The sequence below is a fragment of the Lissotriton helveticus genome, chromosome 3_1 (assembly GCF_964261635.1).
Source record: "Lissotriton helveticus chromosome 3_1, aLisHel1.1, whole genome shotgun sequence".
Classification (NCBI taxonomy): Eukaryota; Metazoa; Chordata; class Amphibia; order Caudata; family Salamandridae; genus Lissotriton; species Lissotriton helveticus.
This window is the reverse complement of record NC_136061.1, coordinates 1,866,922,580-1,866,937,458: the sequence shown is the minus strand read 5'-3', so window position 1 is coordinate 1,866,937,458 and position 14,879 is coordinate 1,866,922,580. Positions and strand designations below refer to the sequence as shown.

The 14,879-nt window shown below is 44.0% G+C and overlaps 1 protein-coding gene across 3 annotated transcripts in view; it reads left to right on the top strand.

Annotated features, from left to right (window-relative positions):
* LOC144823924 (uncharacterized) overlaps window positions 1-14,879 on the top strand; it is a 523,537-nt gene that overhangs the window by 370,204 nt on the left and 138,454 nt on the right. For all 3 annotated transcript variants that reach the window (XM_078682843.1, XM_078682842.1, XM_078682844.1), the window contains one exon: window positions 14,731-14,804. In XM_078682843.1, the coding sequence (XP_078538969.1) occupies window positions 14,739-14,804 (66 nt within the window). In that variant the 5' untranslated portion in view covers window positions 14,731-14,738. The remainder of the gene's footprint in view (window positions 1-14,730; window positions 14,805-14,879) is intronic.

The following is a 14,879-nucleotide window of genomic DNA, read 5'->3' as shown; positions in this document are numbered from 1 at the left end:
GATTGTGTATCAACACGTTAGTGATGATGTCATCACGCCGATCACAAATCAAAGAAGTCATCAACAAACTATGGCTTGTATTCTATTCCCCGAGTCTGCTGCACCCTGCCACTGCCTGAGGCCTAAGCCTCCCATTGGATAATTGTAGCTAGGGGCTGGCTCTTGACGGAGTTGAGGCAAGGAAGCTGCAAGAGCGCATTTGGAACTTGCGAGTGAGGGCTCTTGAGGAAGAATAAATTAAAGTAAGTGTGGACTTTCCACTTGCTGCGTCGCCAAAGCTGCGTAGCCAGAGAGGCATTTCCTGCAGCCCTGCATTGCTGCTATCCTCAAAGTGCTCGATGAGGCTGTGGACCAACACAACTTTTGTGCGCCATTGCGTCACCTGTAGAATCTGTGCACTGCACCGCAGCATGGTAATTGCTGAGCATGCGTGAGTCCAGTAGGCACCACAGCCATATTCACCGGCATTGGCAGCATTACAGCTGGGGACAATGCCTGTGCTGTAGCAGGCAGGGTCACAGCAAGCTGAGCAGTGGATGCCGATGCCGTCGCCATCCCTGGACCTACTAATTACAGGCAGCACTAACAGTGACATCACCGGCTGTGCTCGAGCAGCCGTCTGTTCTGCAATAAACCCAGTCATACCGCACTGATTAATATATGCAAAAAAAGCATTTTCATTTGGTGTACATTATGTTTTTGCACTCGGTGTAAGTAAGAAAGTAAAACACGCCATCTTCCACTTCTTTAGGAATGGCAAAAGAAAAACGCAGAATTCAAAATAGCAGGGACATGTATAGGCTGATGACAGGCTCACAGGCAGCAGCAATGTTATAGATGAGAGAGAGAGCAGGAGTAAAGAGGAGAAAGAAACAACAGGAGAGGAGAGAGATAAGACAGAGCTAAATAGAAGGAAAGGAGAGCAAATCAGATACAAAGAGAAAGCAGCCATGATGTGAAGAAGAGAGCATTAAGAAGAGAGAATATAGAATGAAAGGATGTAGAGGACAGGACAGAGGAAAAAGAGCAGACAAATGATAAAACGGAGATACAGACAATCACTGCTAGAAGAGTGATAGTAAAGAGCCATAGATAAAAGTGAAGAGGAAAATGGGCAGGGCTAGAATGAATAGAGGACAAATCAGTAATACAGGGAAAAAGGTAACACACCAGGTGTGACAAAGATGATAGAAAACGATTAGAGAGGTAAGAGGATAGACTCTTAAAGCAAAGATTTAGGGGACAGACAACAGATCAAGGTTAGAAGATAGAGACTGAGGCAGTGAGAGTGTTGAAAGTGGGGCTCACCAGAGGAAGAAGTGAGCTGTGGCCTCCTTGGCAACATTTTCAGCACCTGCACTTCTTTTTTTACAAATTAAGCACCGGTTGGCACCTTAACTTATGCAGCTTCAGTACAGCTAAGGTAAAAAAAAACGGGCGACAAGCTTCATGAAAATAGAAATCCCAGGTACATGTATTTTATTACAAATAGTGCTTTACTTTTTCTTTTACTTGAAGTTTACTGTAGTTTTTAAGTGAAAATCTTTAAAGTGACGAGGGTATAGTGGGCTTTAAACACTCTCTCAGTGCACTATCTGCAAGTGTGCCACTGTCCCCCGGGAGCAGGTTTGGTTAATTGGGGCTGTCACCATATAATGCCTGGCAAGTGCTCTTTGCTCTGTATGTAATTGTGCTCTAATTGGATATGGTAATCAAGGGTCTGCAGTTAATTGCGCCAGGGCCGGGCACGCACCTCTCTGTGCAGGGGAAGTTCTGTCTGATGGGAGAATAGGACAGCAGGGGGCCGAGACACTCGGAAACTGAGTGCGTATGGTCGGCACGCGATTAAATCTATACTAATTAAAATGAAAGGGTGAAAGGCAGGGTAGCAGCACGGAATGTGCTGACAGACTTTCCCTGCCCTCCACGTCAACCCGTAATTTCATTGATGAGCCCTCTGCATGTATCCTTCTTTTATCAAACTGTCCAGGTCTTTTAATCAATCCTGTCCTGTTCCAATGTGATTTTTTTTATGTTTACACCGCTTTACTCCGATCCAAAGCCACCCCATTCTTCGAGCATGATTTACAGTCATCTCATTCTTCACCCATTCCGTGTTCAAACCTTACATTCCATCTGCCCTAACCGCTCCATCCGCAGGACGTTGTGTCCTCATAGCAAACACGCAGCCTCGGCCCCTGTCTGCTTCTCATCCCAAAGTATACATCCTACTGGGCCAATATATGTTATCTGTGTTGACTGCTACCATAAAGCCAGTGGAGCTGAAGACTGAGCTAGTGGTGACCGATCTTCAAAAACAAGCATTCAGTGGCTATTGCCCCCAATGCAGTGGCAGTTGGTGACTCACGAAAATAGTGGGGCGTTTGTAGGGTACTTTCTACTGCTGCTACCTTACCATTCTTTATTTATTCATTCATTTGATAACTTTATTTCGGTCGGAGACCATAAAAGTGCAATAAGATATATACAGGCACAACAATAAAACCATAAATACAGTCAAGTTAAAAGTTATTAAACGTTGAGTTATCAAAGAGTAAAGGTACAGTAGGTAATTATGGGCCATTATTTCATACTGGTGAAAAGAGTTCTTCTCCGCCACATGCCATATAAAAAACGGGAAACAGCAAAAACAATGGGAGGGGCAGTATCATAGATTAAAACTCTTGAAGCTTGTGCACATTGTCTAAAACCCAGATTTTTACACATTATTCATTTTTGCAGTTTTTAGGTCTCGGCTGAACGCGCGGAAGCGCGTGTCCGCCGACAACCTATTGTGGCCGTGTCTCCTTTCCAGGAGACACTCCTGGCCGCGCGCATCGCCTTGGAGGCGATTTCAAACGAGCACGCGCACGCGAACGCTCGCTGCATTCTCTCACACACACACACAGAAGCGCCCATGCATGCACGCACGCACGCACGCACATACAGCCTCCCCCACACACATACACACGCGCACGCACACAGACACACGAGTGCTGCCCCCCTCACCCCCCCGCACACCGCACACCGCACACCGCACCCCCCAGCCCTTTCTAACTTACCGGGGCAATCTCGGGGGACTCCGCCGCTGCAGCTCTTGCCAGCTCCTTTCACGGGGCTCCCTCTTGGTCAAGGGAGCCCCGCAACAGTCGCCTAACCTCCTGCTGGCGGGCCCGGGGTTCTCCACTGCTCACAGGAGCCCCGGGCCGCGATACGCATGCCTCCTCTTCCGGTCCTGACGCGGCCCCGCCCCCGTCACAGGCGACATTGCCTGACTTCCGGTGGGTGCGTACATTTCCGTCTTCGTTATTTATTTATGCAATTTTTATTTTATGTAGCTGGGTAAAGTGGGTTACTTCTTTTCTTCTTTTGGTATCGGTACTTATTTAGATTCGTATTGTAACCCTCCGCGTTAATTTGTCGAATGTCGGGAGATTCAAGCACCGTAGAGGCTTCGGGAGTTTTTCTGTCAGTGAATATCTTTATCGTAGGTAAGGATTGAGACGCATTTATGCACATTGTTATTGTTATTTTTTACTTTTGTTATTTTTCTTCATATGTGGGCACTGTAGCCTATAGCGCCTCAGCCGGCGCTTCGGAGTGCCTGTGTGTGACTTACACTCCCTCGCAACCATTCTCTTGACCCCGGGCCCAACTCGCAGCACTCGAGGCAGGGTATTACATGCTGCTGCACTACTACAGAGCTCGCGCATGGGGGTGTTGCATTGTAATGTGTGCTCCTCTGCATACTGAGCACTTGACAGCACATATTTGCCGGCAATGACTCCGGGTGTGCGTTCTGATCGGGAGTGCTTTCACCCCTATGGAGGTACTGAGAACCAGTATTGTTTCCAACACAGCATTGCAGGTCCGTAATGTTGTAAATGACTTAATAAAATGATACCGTCTCAGTCGACCCCTGAAGCATGAAGGGCCGAACTGTCCGTGTCCGCATCTCATCTATGAATTGAGCACCACTCTCTTCCCCCACACCACTCTCTCACTTTACTACTCGATCACTAACTCTATAACTCACTATTCAACTATCTCTCACAGCAACACAATATAACTATAACAGTAACTATCTCTCACTCTAACACAATACTCAAAATTCAATCTCTATCTCACTCTCACTCAATCTATCAGTACATCACTATGTATTTCGGTATCACTCCCTCACTATATCACCACACACTCTCAAAAAATAACTACATCACTCTCACTAACTCACAAATTCACTCTCTTTCTAAATTACTAATTTACTCACTCACTACATCACTCTCAAATACACTAAGTCACTAACACGCTCTCTTTCACTACCTCACTATCTAACAAAGTTTCCTAGTAGGTTTGTCCCATCAAATGACCATGCCATTTATTTATGATTTAAAGAAATGTAATGAGCAATGCCAATAACTCTACCTTTAATGCTGCCGAGACCATTGCATTGTAAATGCTTGTTACATAATGCAAACACTCCCAACAGTATTGGAGCGCTTTGCATGAGTAACATTACATTACATAAGACACACGACAAGAAGTGACATAATAATAATAAATAAACATAATAAATAAACAAATAAACAATCAGCTTACCTCAGCAGTTGATCTTCTGTGCACACCCGCGGGCCGACTCTGAAATCCACCCGCACCACGCCCTGAATTGAAGAGCTTAGCAAGGCATGCCGGGCGGGGAAAGTGAAACTAAACACCATGCATCTCAGCCAATGAAAGCACTGCTCTCATGGTGTGTATAATAGTAAACAGCATAAGAGCAGTGCGAGGATTGGCTGGGACAGGCGACCACAGCGCTCCATCTGAGAACAATGGGGCTGTGTATTTGCTTTCCCTCCTCTCTGACAGCGATGACTGAGGAAGCCTGAACTGCACATGTCGGGCAGGCCTTAAGCAAAATAGCAGTCACCCTGACATGCACAGTTCAGTTAAGAAACCCTAACTACTGGCTACTAGTAAAAAAAGATATGCCTATTGTCTGCTGGGTGAGGCAGCTCTGTGGTGGCATAAATAATGTACAAGTTGATCCCGGTAATAGCTCACAGTCAGGGGATCCACGCTCCTATACCCCATGGAGAAAGCAGCCCTGCCCCAGAGAAATTTCCGATGGAGTAAATGGCCATGACATTTTAACCTGATGATAAAGTGTCAGTTGAAGCTATACTAACTGGTACTGCCCCACCTACAGCCAGTCTCTTCTCTGTTACTTTCTACTTTAACGTTCGTACATGTAAGGCATACCTATTGCTGCATTCATCAATAACAGGTTCTGTCACTGTCAGGCAAAGAAAAGCTGTCAAAATAACCCAAAATCTATAGATTAATTGCAAATCCACCTGCCTCTTTCCCCTTTATCCAACCATGATTTATGTTATGAATAAAAGAAATCCTCTTGAACTGCTGCTCTATAGGTGTCCAGGACACAGAAGCAATGATTGCTGTGTGCTTCCCAAGTCTACCCCAAGCCCCTCTAGGAACCCTGGATTAATGAGGCCTTTAGCTCCAGATGGGTTTCTTCATCCTACCGGACTAATGCACATTCCGCATGGTCTAAATTGGCATTAGTTTTCGTCTCATTTTTCACCGCTCATTCATCTGTATTCTCATTTAAACAACCTGAACACCTCTTTTGAACAAACATACTCATCAAATATACCTTTTCCATGAATACAGTCTTTGACCAGAGATATTGTCAACTGGGTTGCTCTACCACCTGTCTAGATTCCCGCAGGCATCCAAGATGCTCATACTAGATGACTTGAATCTCACGTTCAACAATCCTTGGTAAAAACCAGCTCACCACCATTTTGGACTCTCCTCATGCTCTTAATCTGGAGCACAGCTTCCATGTACTCACTCAAATAGACATACTTTAGATATGCTGGTACTTCAACCTGGATCTTACTATGCCTGCCATTAAGTGACCATGGGCTCATCCTCGTCTTAATCAACTTCCTTTCCAGCACCCATGGTCTCTGTCCCATTCTCAAACCTAAAACCAAATTCTGAAACCTAAAACCAAATTGTCACAGAACTTGAAAAAAACAAAGTCTATCATTGGTAAACACTTCTTAATTTTTATCCACCCCTTCCAAGATGCCAAAGTCACCTACTAATATTTTCATATTCTAGCTGTCACTCCTGAGAGCCCAGTCAAATACCAAAGAATGTATGTCCTTCACATTTGGTGTGCACAACTTCTAAGAATATACATCAAATATCCATTCACAGCAGTATGAAATGGTATCAATCTATAATATTAGCTGTACCTTACCCCTACCCTATGATCCCTGCAAAAATTGGTTAACTAGATAATTCTCATGGGCATTACCACATACTCTTCCACAACTCTACCAGAATCAACTCCCTACCCAGCAAAATATTCTGCATCTTTTATGACTTGCAAAATGTTCTAGTTTTTACAGTTATTATACACAGATTTACCTGCTTTGTGCTCTGAAATTCTCAACGTGTTCCCTCTAAGACAGAGAGAAATACAGGAAGAATATAACATTTCCTAGCTTTCGTAACTGAAATGTTCAGTTCTATTAAGGATGCAGAGGCGAGGATTATGCTTGTCTTTCCTTAGCTTTATTAACAGCAGCCATGTAAAAACAGTAGTAAAACTACAAATCCCATGAACACTTGGGATAAAGTTAGTCAAAGTCCAACCTATCAGGGTGCTCTTGACCCCATTAGAGTCCCATGTCAGTATCTTCTCCTCCTTTTTAGGTCTCGCTAGAGCCCAGCGTATGCGCTGGTGTATCGAGACATTTAGTAAGCTGCTTTTGGAAGTGCTTCCAAGCGACCACCAGCTTACTCTCATGCGCACAAGCACGCGCGCCACGTTTCCTTTCATTTTCGCAGCGCTGTAAAGGGATGTGCCGCGATTGTAGCAAAAGAAAATAAATAGTTTTTTTTTTCTATTTCTTTACTTTTGCTATAATCGCGGCACCGACACTTTACTTTTAACATTAAAAGTAATGCGCGGGTGCCGCGATTATAGCAAAAGTAAAGAAATAGAAAAAAACTTCTGTTTCTTAACTTTTGCTATAATCGCAGCACCCACGCTTTACTTTTAACTTTCAGCCGCACTCCCCCCACTTGTGAACCCGAGGCCTGCAGTCTGGAGATCTTCGGCTGGAACCTGCACTGCACTCTCCTGTGGCTCGAGGGGGATCCCAAATGTGGTGGTAGGCCGGTCTGGTCGGGGCAGAATCACTTATACTTCAGTGTTATCAGGCTATCGGTGGCACACCTGACGTGGCTGATTCAACCCTGACCCCACTGGCTTTTCAAAGGGGGCCACCGCTCTTGAAATTTACATTAGGCCCGGCTGCCTCTGAACATCGAATTCCTTACATGGGGTTGCACAGGTTCCAGTCAGAGCAGACCACATTTGGCAGGGCTTGGACATCCCCCGGGCCGCTCTGCAGTGCACTGCACCCCTGCTGTCGGGTGAGTCAGGGATGGGAATTAGAGCCTCGACCGCTTTGAAGTTGGATCTTGAGGGAGTGAGTCCCGGCAGCCTGCTCTCTGGTCTCTAATTTGTGCGCCAGCCTGTTTGTTGAAGTTCATTTCTCTCTTGCCTGTGTGTACATTGCAGCCATTCTTTCATTATCACCGCAGCCACACGCGTATTCCTTCCGCTCCTCAGCCCTTCTGTCCTTTCCTGTTTGTGTGTCTCCCTTCAGAGGTGTTGTCTCTTATTCCATCTCGATTTGCAGACGGCCACCCATTTCTGTTGCCTCCTTCCAACTCCACCCGTCCTTCTTTTATTTCCTATGACCCCAGTGCTTTCTAAGTATGCTTCCTCCTGTGTTCTTTCTTTCTGTCCTCAGTCCACCCATCCTGTCCCCTTGTATTCTTTCCTCAGTGCTCCATTCTACCCCGGCATCCTTGTTTTGTGAGTCCTTCCTGTTAGGTCAGGGAGTTAAGTCACCATTACTTTTGAAATCGAAGTCTAACCTGCAGATCACAGGTTTCAATGCTGGCAGAACCGCGTCATCTTCCTGGGATAACGTGAAACATTAAATGTTCACTATCATTGGGTAGTGCCAGTTTGTAGTCTGTAGCTCCCAATGTTTTTAGTTTCTACCCACACTCCAGATGGCCTTCATTAAACTCTTCCATTCTTGTATTGTCCGCTTGAGTGGTAACAATTAGTCTTTATTGCAAATAAGCTGCCACATTTCCTTACAGTTGGACACCAAAGTGATTTCAGCTAAAAAAATTAGGGGTTCTTCAGAATTCAAAATTTGGAGATCATGTTTAATACCAAGCTTCTTGTTCTAGTGTTAAATATTACTTGAGCACGGAATTAAATACTGTTTTTTAATGCCCAGTACAATGGACTTCAAGCTACCATGACTTGATATTAGATCACAAGCTCAGTTAAAATAAAACCAAGCATTGGCATAGCCAATAGGTCTCACCTTTGGGACCTTATAAGTATTTAGTTATGCAGCACAATATCCTTACTGCAACAATATTAACTGTTGCATGGCTGAACACTTATAACGTCCCAAAGGGAGACCTATTGGCTATGCCTATGCTTGTTCTTCATGTGACGATTAGCCAGAAGGGAACCATCAGTCCTGTTTGTCTGAATTATTTCCTGTAGAAAGAGAACAGTGTTAAGAACACATCCTGAATGATCTAAAGATCATGAATACCAGCGGAAACTGATCATCATGATTCACAAATATGATATAGCAAAGAGACAAACTCTACTGCCATTGGCAAAATCACATGAAATTATAAAGAGATTACTTCTGTTTCTTACGAATCATCATCTCACAGTGGGGGGAGGGGGCATAGTTGAACCATGACCCGAGGGAGGATAATCCTTGCCTTACTTTCCTTAATAGAATTGAAACTTTCCATTACGAAAGCTAAGAAACTTTACAGCCAGGCATAGGAGAGACGCTAACTTAGCTGACAATTGCTTTCAAGGGAGGTATTTATTACTTGGCCAAGAGTAAGAAGTACATTCACGTCTGAAAGGACCGGGTATTGCTGCTCTGGGGGGATGGACAGCCGTACCCTTCTCAGGAGTTTCTTGGTCAATGGGTGGTCACCCACAGGATGTCCATCGATCGGGGGTGCCCCGGTATACCACTGACCGGAAGGAATTGATCGTCCTGTAAGGTATGCATCCCAAGCTAAAGAGGTTAGGACATTCAGGATATGGACAATGGTGGTCCCCATGGGATCCAAGTGTCGTTGCTAACACCAACCCATCCATCAATGTCTTTTAATCATGTTACCTGTCATGCCTTGGAGAGAAAGTCTACAGCTTGGAGAAAAAATCCTGGGACATGCCCTCGTCCCTGGTAATATGCCACGCCATGAGCCACAGTGAACCCTCCAGGAGGAAGTGATGGTTATTCCCAGAGGGAACCCATAGGAGAGCTGGGAACAGGGGTAGACAGATTGGAGAATCCCAAGGAAGTTCCATCAGAACTGTAAACCTCTGCCTGCTGTCACCGAACTTCAGTGGATAGCCTCATTATCATTGAGAAGGGGGGAAACGCATAACCCCTTTCAGTCTTCCACCTTTGCTGGAATGCATCTGTCACCTGAGCTGAGGGGTCCAGCCTCCAGCTGAAGTATTTGGCCACCTGATGGTCTAGCCTGGACACAAAGAGGTCCACTGAGAAGGGACCCTATCAGGAGTTCAATGCCCGAAAAATGGACAGATCCAGTTTCCAAAGACTGAAGTCCCTCAGGTATGGGGACTGACTGCCAGTCCGCAACTTGATTGTCCGAGCCCAGAAGATTTTCCGTTGTGACTGACATCTGGTTCTCCAGACAGTACTCCCAGAAACTCCTGGCCAGATCTGATAGAGGTTTGGAGCATGTCCCCTCAAGATGGTTGATCTACCTGACTGCTGCTACGTTGTCCATCTTGAGGAGGACATTGGATTATATCTGTTCCTTTGTCCAACATTTGACTGTGAAAGAGCCAGCCATTATCTCTGAACTATTGCTGTGCAGAGAGCTCTCTTGTTCAGACCAGTTTCCTCCAGTGGAGAATTCTCCACATCATGCCCACCAGTCCACTCCGCCGGCATTAAATTCGATCACCAAGTCTGGTTGGGAACTGAAGATGGCTTGGCCGTTCCAAGCCTCCATGTGGGCTAGCCATCATTGAATCTCCACCTTTACATCGTCCTACAGGGGAAAACACTCTGAATACATCAGACCCTTCCTTAGGTTTGAAATCTTGAGCCATTGAAGGGCCCTGTAATGTAGGGGGCCAGGAAATATGGCTCAGAGGGAGGAGGAGAGAAGCCCGACCACCCTCGCAATCTGTCAAAGGGATGTGACTGGTCTTGCTAGGGTGCAAATTAATTTGTGACTGATCTTGGATACCTTCCTGGAGGGAAGACTCAGGTTGGCTCGAATGGAGTTGACTAAGAAGCTCAGGAACACAATGGATTGTGTTGGAGATAAAACCAACTTTTTCTCGTTGATGAGAAAGCCTAGTGACTGCAAGAGAAAGACCATCAAGGGCCAGCTCCTCAGCTATGGTGGAGCAGTGTCGGCCCACTGCTTTCTCGCAGTGCGAGAAGCAGAAAAATAAAATGGTAATAACTTTTAATTTTTATGATTTTGTGTTAGTTTTGCAGGCGGGTGGGTGGGGCTGCTCTGCTCTTTGAGCAGGGCAGGGGATGAGTGGTGTGCCCACTCCTGAGTGCGCAATGACTATTTGGCCGGCCCTCTCAAGCCGCCTAACCCAGTCATGAACACTCTGCCCTTCTCCACGCAGGCTGCAATGCAGCATTGTGATTGGCTTAGGGGAGGGAGCCTGGCTGCCTGCTTTCTGTTCCTGTACCTGTCAGAGGCAGGAGAGCAGGAGCCAAAGCCAACAAAATGTGGGACCGGCCTCAAGGTAAGTTTATTTATTATTTTTTTTATTAACCCCCTTATGACATCCCCCACAACCCCCGCCTTCCCCCCCTTCCCCGTGACCATCCCTTCCCCCGTGAACCTCTCTTCCCCTGTGACTCCCCTCTCTGCATGACCCCACTCCCCATGCGACCCCCCCTCCCTATGCGACCCCGCTCCCCATTGCTTTAGTTATCATAAATTACTTCTGTTGATCCTTTTTTGGTAAAAGAATGCAGGCCTTGTCTGTGGGGTCATAAATAAGACTCCTGATAACAAATGCAGGTGGACCTCGACCTTGTGTGGACACTATGGGGCCCAGAGGGTAACATGTCTAGATGTCCGGCATGAGGAGTAAATGATTACTGCATGTACTGTGTGTGCTGTGTCCTGATTTGCTGTGTGTTCTTAATTTCATGTGGTATCTGACTTTATGGTGTTTTGGGAATGCCTGCACCCACCTGGCCATGTTTGCCTTATTGAGGCCAGTCTCCCTGGACCATTGTGGTGTTGCTGCTCTTATCTGGGGAATTTACCTGAATTTCCTGTTCACACATTTGTCCGCTGGCTACATGCTACGCATCCTGTGACCTGTCAATCAGTACCCTCAGGCCTAGGTGGCAGAGCCTGCCTTACCATGTATTTCTGAGTCTGGTTGATGAAGAGTTCATGATGGGTGAATTTGATAATAGTGATGCGATTTTGTTCTTACGTGCAGATGTATCATTATAAACATTGGCATCGATTATATTAATATTAATACCAGAGACTTCTGTAGTTTCTCAACCAGAGACATGTCTACTTTGACGGCAGGTGCCCAGTCAGATGAGCAGGGATGTAGGAGATTATCTGAGTCATGCATGTCGGTATTTGGACCTGGTGTGGGTCTATAGCTGTCAGATGCCTTAGGGTCTGATTGGGGGTCCCAGGGTCTATCTGGCTCCAGGTCTCCGTCCCGTGGAGTGGGGGGGGGTCATTGTTTTTTTTTTACTATCCCTCACAGCCAGGCTGACCCTGTCTGGCAGTGAGGGTCAACAAACAAAAGTCATCCGTTCACCCACTCTAAATTGGGCAGGTTGTCACATGGCTAACCTCCGACAGCCAATACTCTGTTGGATCGTGAGATGAGTATGATACAGATGGATAATCACAATACCCCAAGGCACACTCAATCACTACATCTATAATCCAATAACAAAAAACAGAGGAAATTCTCCCACGTGGTATATTGCCAATGTGTCCTTTATCCAATGTCCTTTAAACAAGGCTTCAAGAAGTACTTCAACCACAACTCCGAAATCAGGTCTTTTGATTTTTTATTTCCAAAATAAGTGAAGAAACAGCAGCAGCTAACGCGCGTTTCACCCACAGGGCTTTTTCAAGGCTGCAGAGGAATATATACATAACGACTATTGTAAATTAACAGTATAAATATAATCTACAATATACACATAAAAGATTATAAACCCTCTGGAGGCATGATGTTACCAAGAATCTTATAGTATCCAAAGAAGACTTCTCCCAATCTAAATATTATTGGGTTGGAGCGATTGCATGCAAGCCAGTGATTAGAAACAGGTAAGTGACTTGAAAATCACTTTTATAAAAAAAGTGAATAGAAAAAGGTAAAAAAAGGATGTGAGACTAGAATAGATAGAAAAATACCAAAAGTAAAATTCATGCCTTGTATAAATAAAACACACCTGAATATTAGCAGAATGTTCTCATACTTCGATACGGTGCAGAAAGCCCACCACCTAATGTTAATCAGAGGCTGGAGGTGAAGAGACGTAATCTCACCTCAAAGAACTTATCCTGTTAATAACAGGGATGGTTGCTGTAAAAAGGGCTCTCGGTTTGTTGATGTGATTTCTTCCACATGGAGTAAAAACTACAGTTCAAAAGAAAAGAAAAGAGAAAGACCTTTTGAGTCCAGGTCGCTCCCTGATGCATAGTGGCCATTTATATTGGGTAGTACATGAGCTAAATCAATAACTAGTATTTCATATGCATAAATAATTGGAACTCCACTTATGCCTAATGCATCAAAAAAGTAGCAGTTACTACCTATTTGAGTAACTCCAGCATGTGTGTGCAAAAGAAAAAGCTAATCTAACTTCTACTTGGTTAGGTCCCAGTAAGAGCTCCATTCTCAAGCATTCTTTATACTGGACATTCTATTAAAAACGGCATGTTACAAGGTGTATTGAAACCAAAGTACTGGACCTAACTAAGTAGAAGTTAGATTAGCTTTTTCTTTTGCACACACGTTACGTAAAATAGGTAGTAACTGTTACTTTTTTGATGCATTAGGCATAAGTGGAGTTCCAATTATTTATGAGTATGAAATACTAGTTATCAATTTAGCTCATGTACTACCCAATATAAATGGCCACTATGCATCAGGGAGCGACCTGGACTCAAAAGGTCTTTCTCTTTTCTTTTCTTTTGAACTGTAGTTTTTACTCCACATGGAAGAAATAACATCAACAAACCAAGTGCCCTTTTTACAGCAACCATTCCTGTTATTAACAGGATAAGTTCTTTGAGGTGATACTACATCTCTTCACCTCCAGCCTCTGATTAACATTAGGTGGTGGACTTTCTGCACCGTATCGAAGTATGAGAACATTCTGCTAATATTCAGGTGTGTTTTATCTCTACAAGGTATGAATTTTACTCTTGGTATTTTTCTATCTATTCCAGTCTCACATCCTTTTTACCTTTTTCTATTCACTTTTTTTTATATAAGTGATTTTTAAGTCACTTACCTGTTTCTGGCTTGCATGCAATCGCTCCAACCCAATAATATTTATGTTGGGAGAAGTCTTATTTGGATACTATAAGATTCTTGGTAACATCATGCACCCAGAGGGTTTATAATCTTTTATGTGTATATTGTAGATTATGTTTATACTGTTAATTTACAATAGTTGCTATGTATATATTCCTCTGCAGCCTTGAAAAAGCCATGCGGGCGAAACGCGAGTCTACTGCTGCTGTTTCTTCGCTTATTTTGGAAATAAAAAATCTAAAGACCTGATTTGGGAGTTGTGGTTGAAGTACTTCTTGAAGCCTTGTTTAAAGGACATTGGATAAAGGACACATTGGCAATATACCACGAGGGAGAATTTCCTCTATTTTTTGTTATTGGATTATAGATATAGTGATTGAGTGTGCCTTGGTGTATTGTGATTAACTATCGCTCTAAACCGTTTAGGTCCAGAGATAATTTTACCCTGATGGGTGGGTATTAAGACACCATTTAGAGCACCTCATACCAATTGAGTTGAAAATTTCTACCTAGACTTAGAATGTCAAATGATGTGCAGACCAAATAGCAAACCCACAGTGTGTCTTGTTGTGTCATGTTACAGATGGAGTTGGAGTAGGCTTCATCATCGACACCTATAAATCAGGCAAGTGAACACTGATTTTGGCAGAGAAGGTATGCCGTTATCATTGCAGTACACTCTCGGCCAAACTCTAAATTGGTCCCTAAATTGGTAGACTTACTTGGTAGAATTTGATAGCGATCTATGTTTTAACCTCATTCGCAATTCTTGCAGTCTGGCGCCCAAACAAATGTTTCTTTATTTGTTATAAATCTGATAATGGAAATGTTTTATTTGGAATATTTTTTGAGAAAATCTACTAAGTTGGTATGTACTGTGTAAACCTTCTTTGTTGATGTCTTATTGGCATAATTGTATTAATATTTAAATTATAAAAATGTGAAATGAATTCTTGCCCAGAATTAATCAAATATTTTCTCCCTATTTCTGGAGATTGTTTGCTTGACTGTTTTCTTTTCTTTTCCAGTTTTTGACATGAGGAAGGATTTAGAAGCTTTAATAGCACAAGAAAGAGCCGAGATCATTTCCAAGTATGAGAAGGTACATTTTTCTGCACTTCAAAGGTTAATGAATAATGATGTAGCGTTAGTTTGCAAGATTCTTTACTAGAGTGCT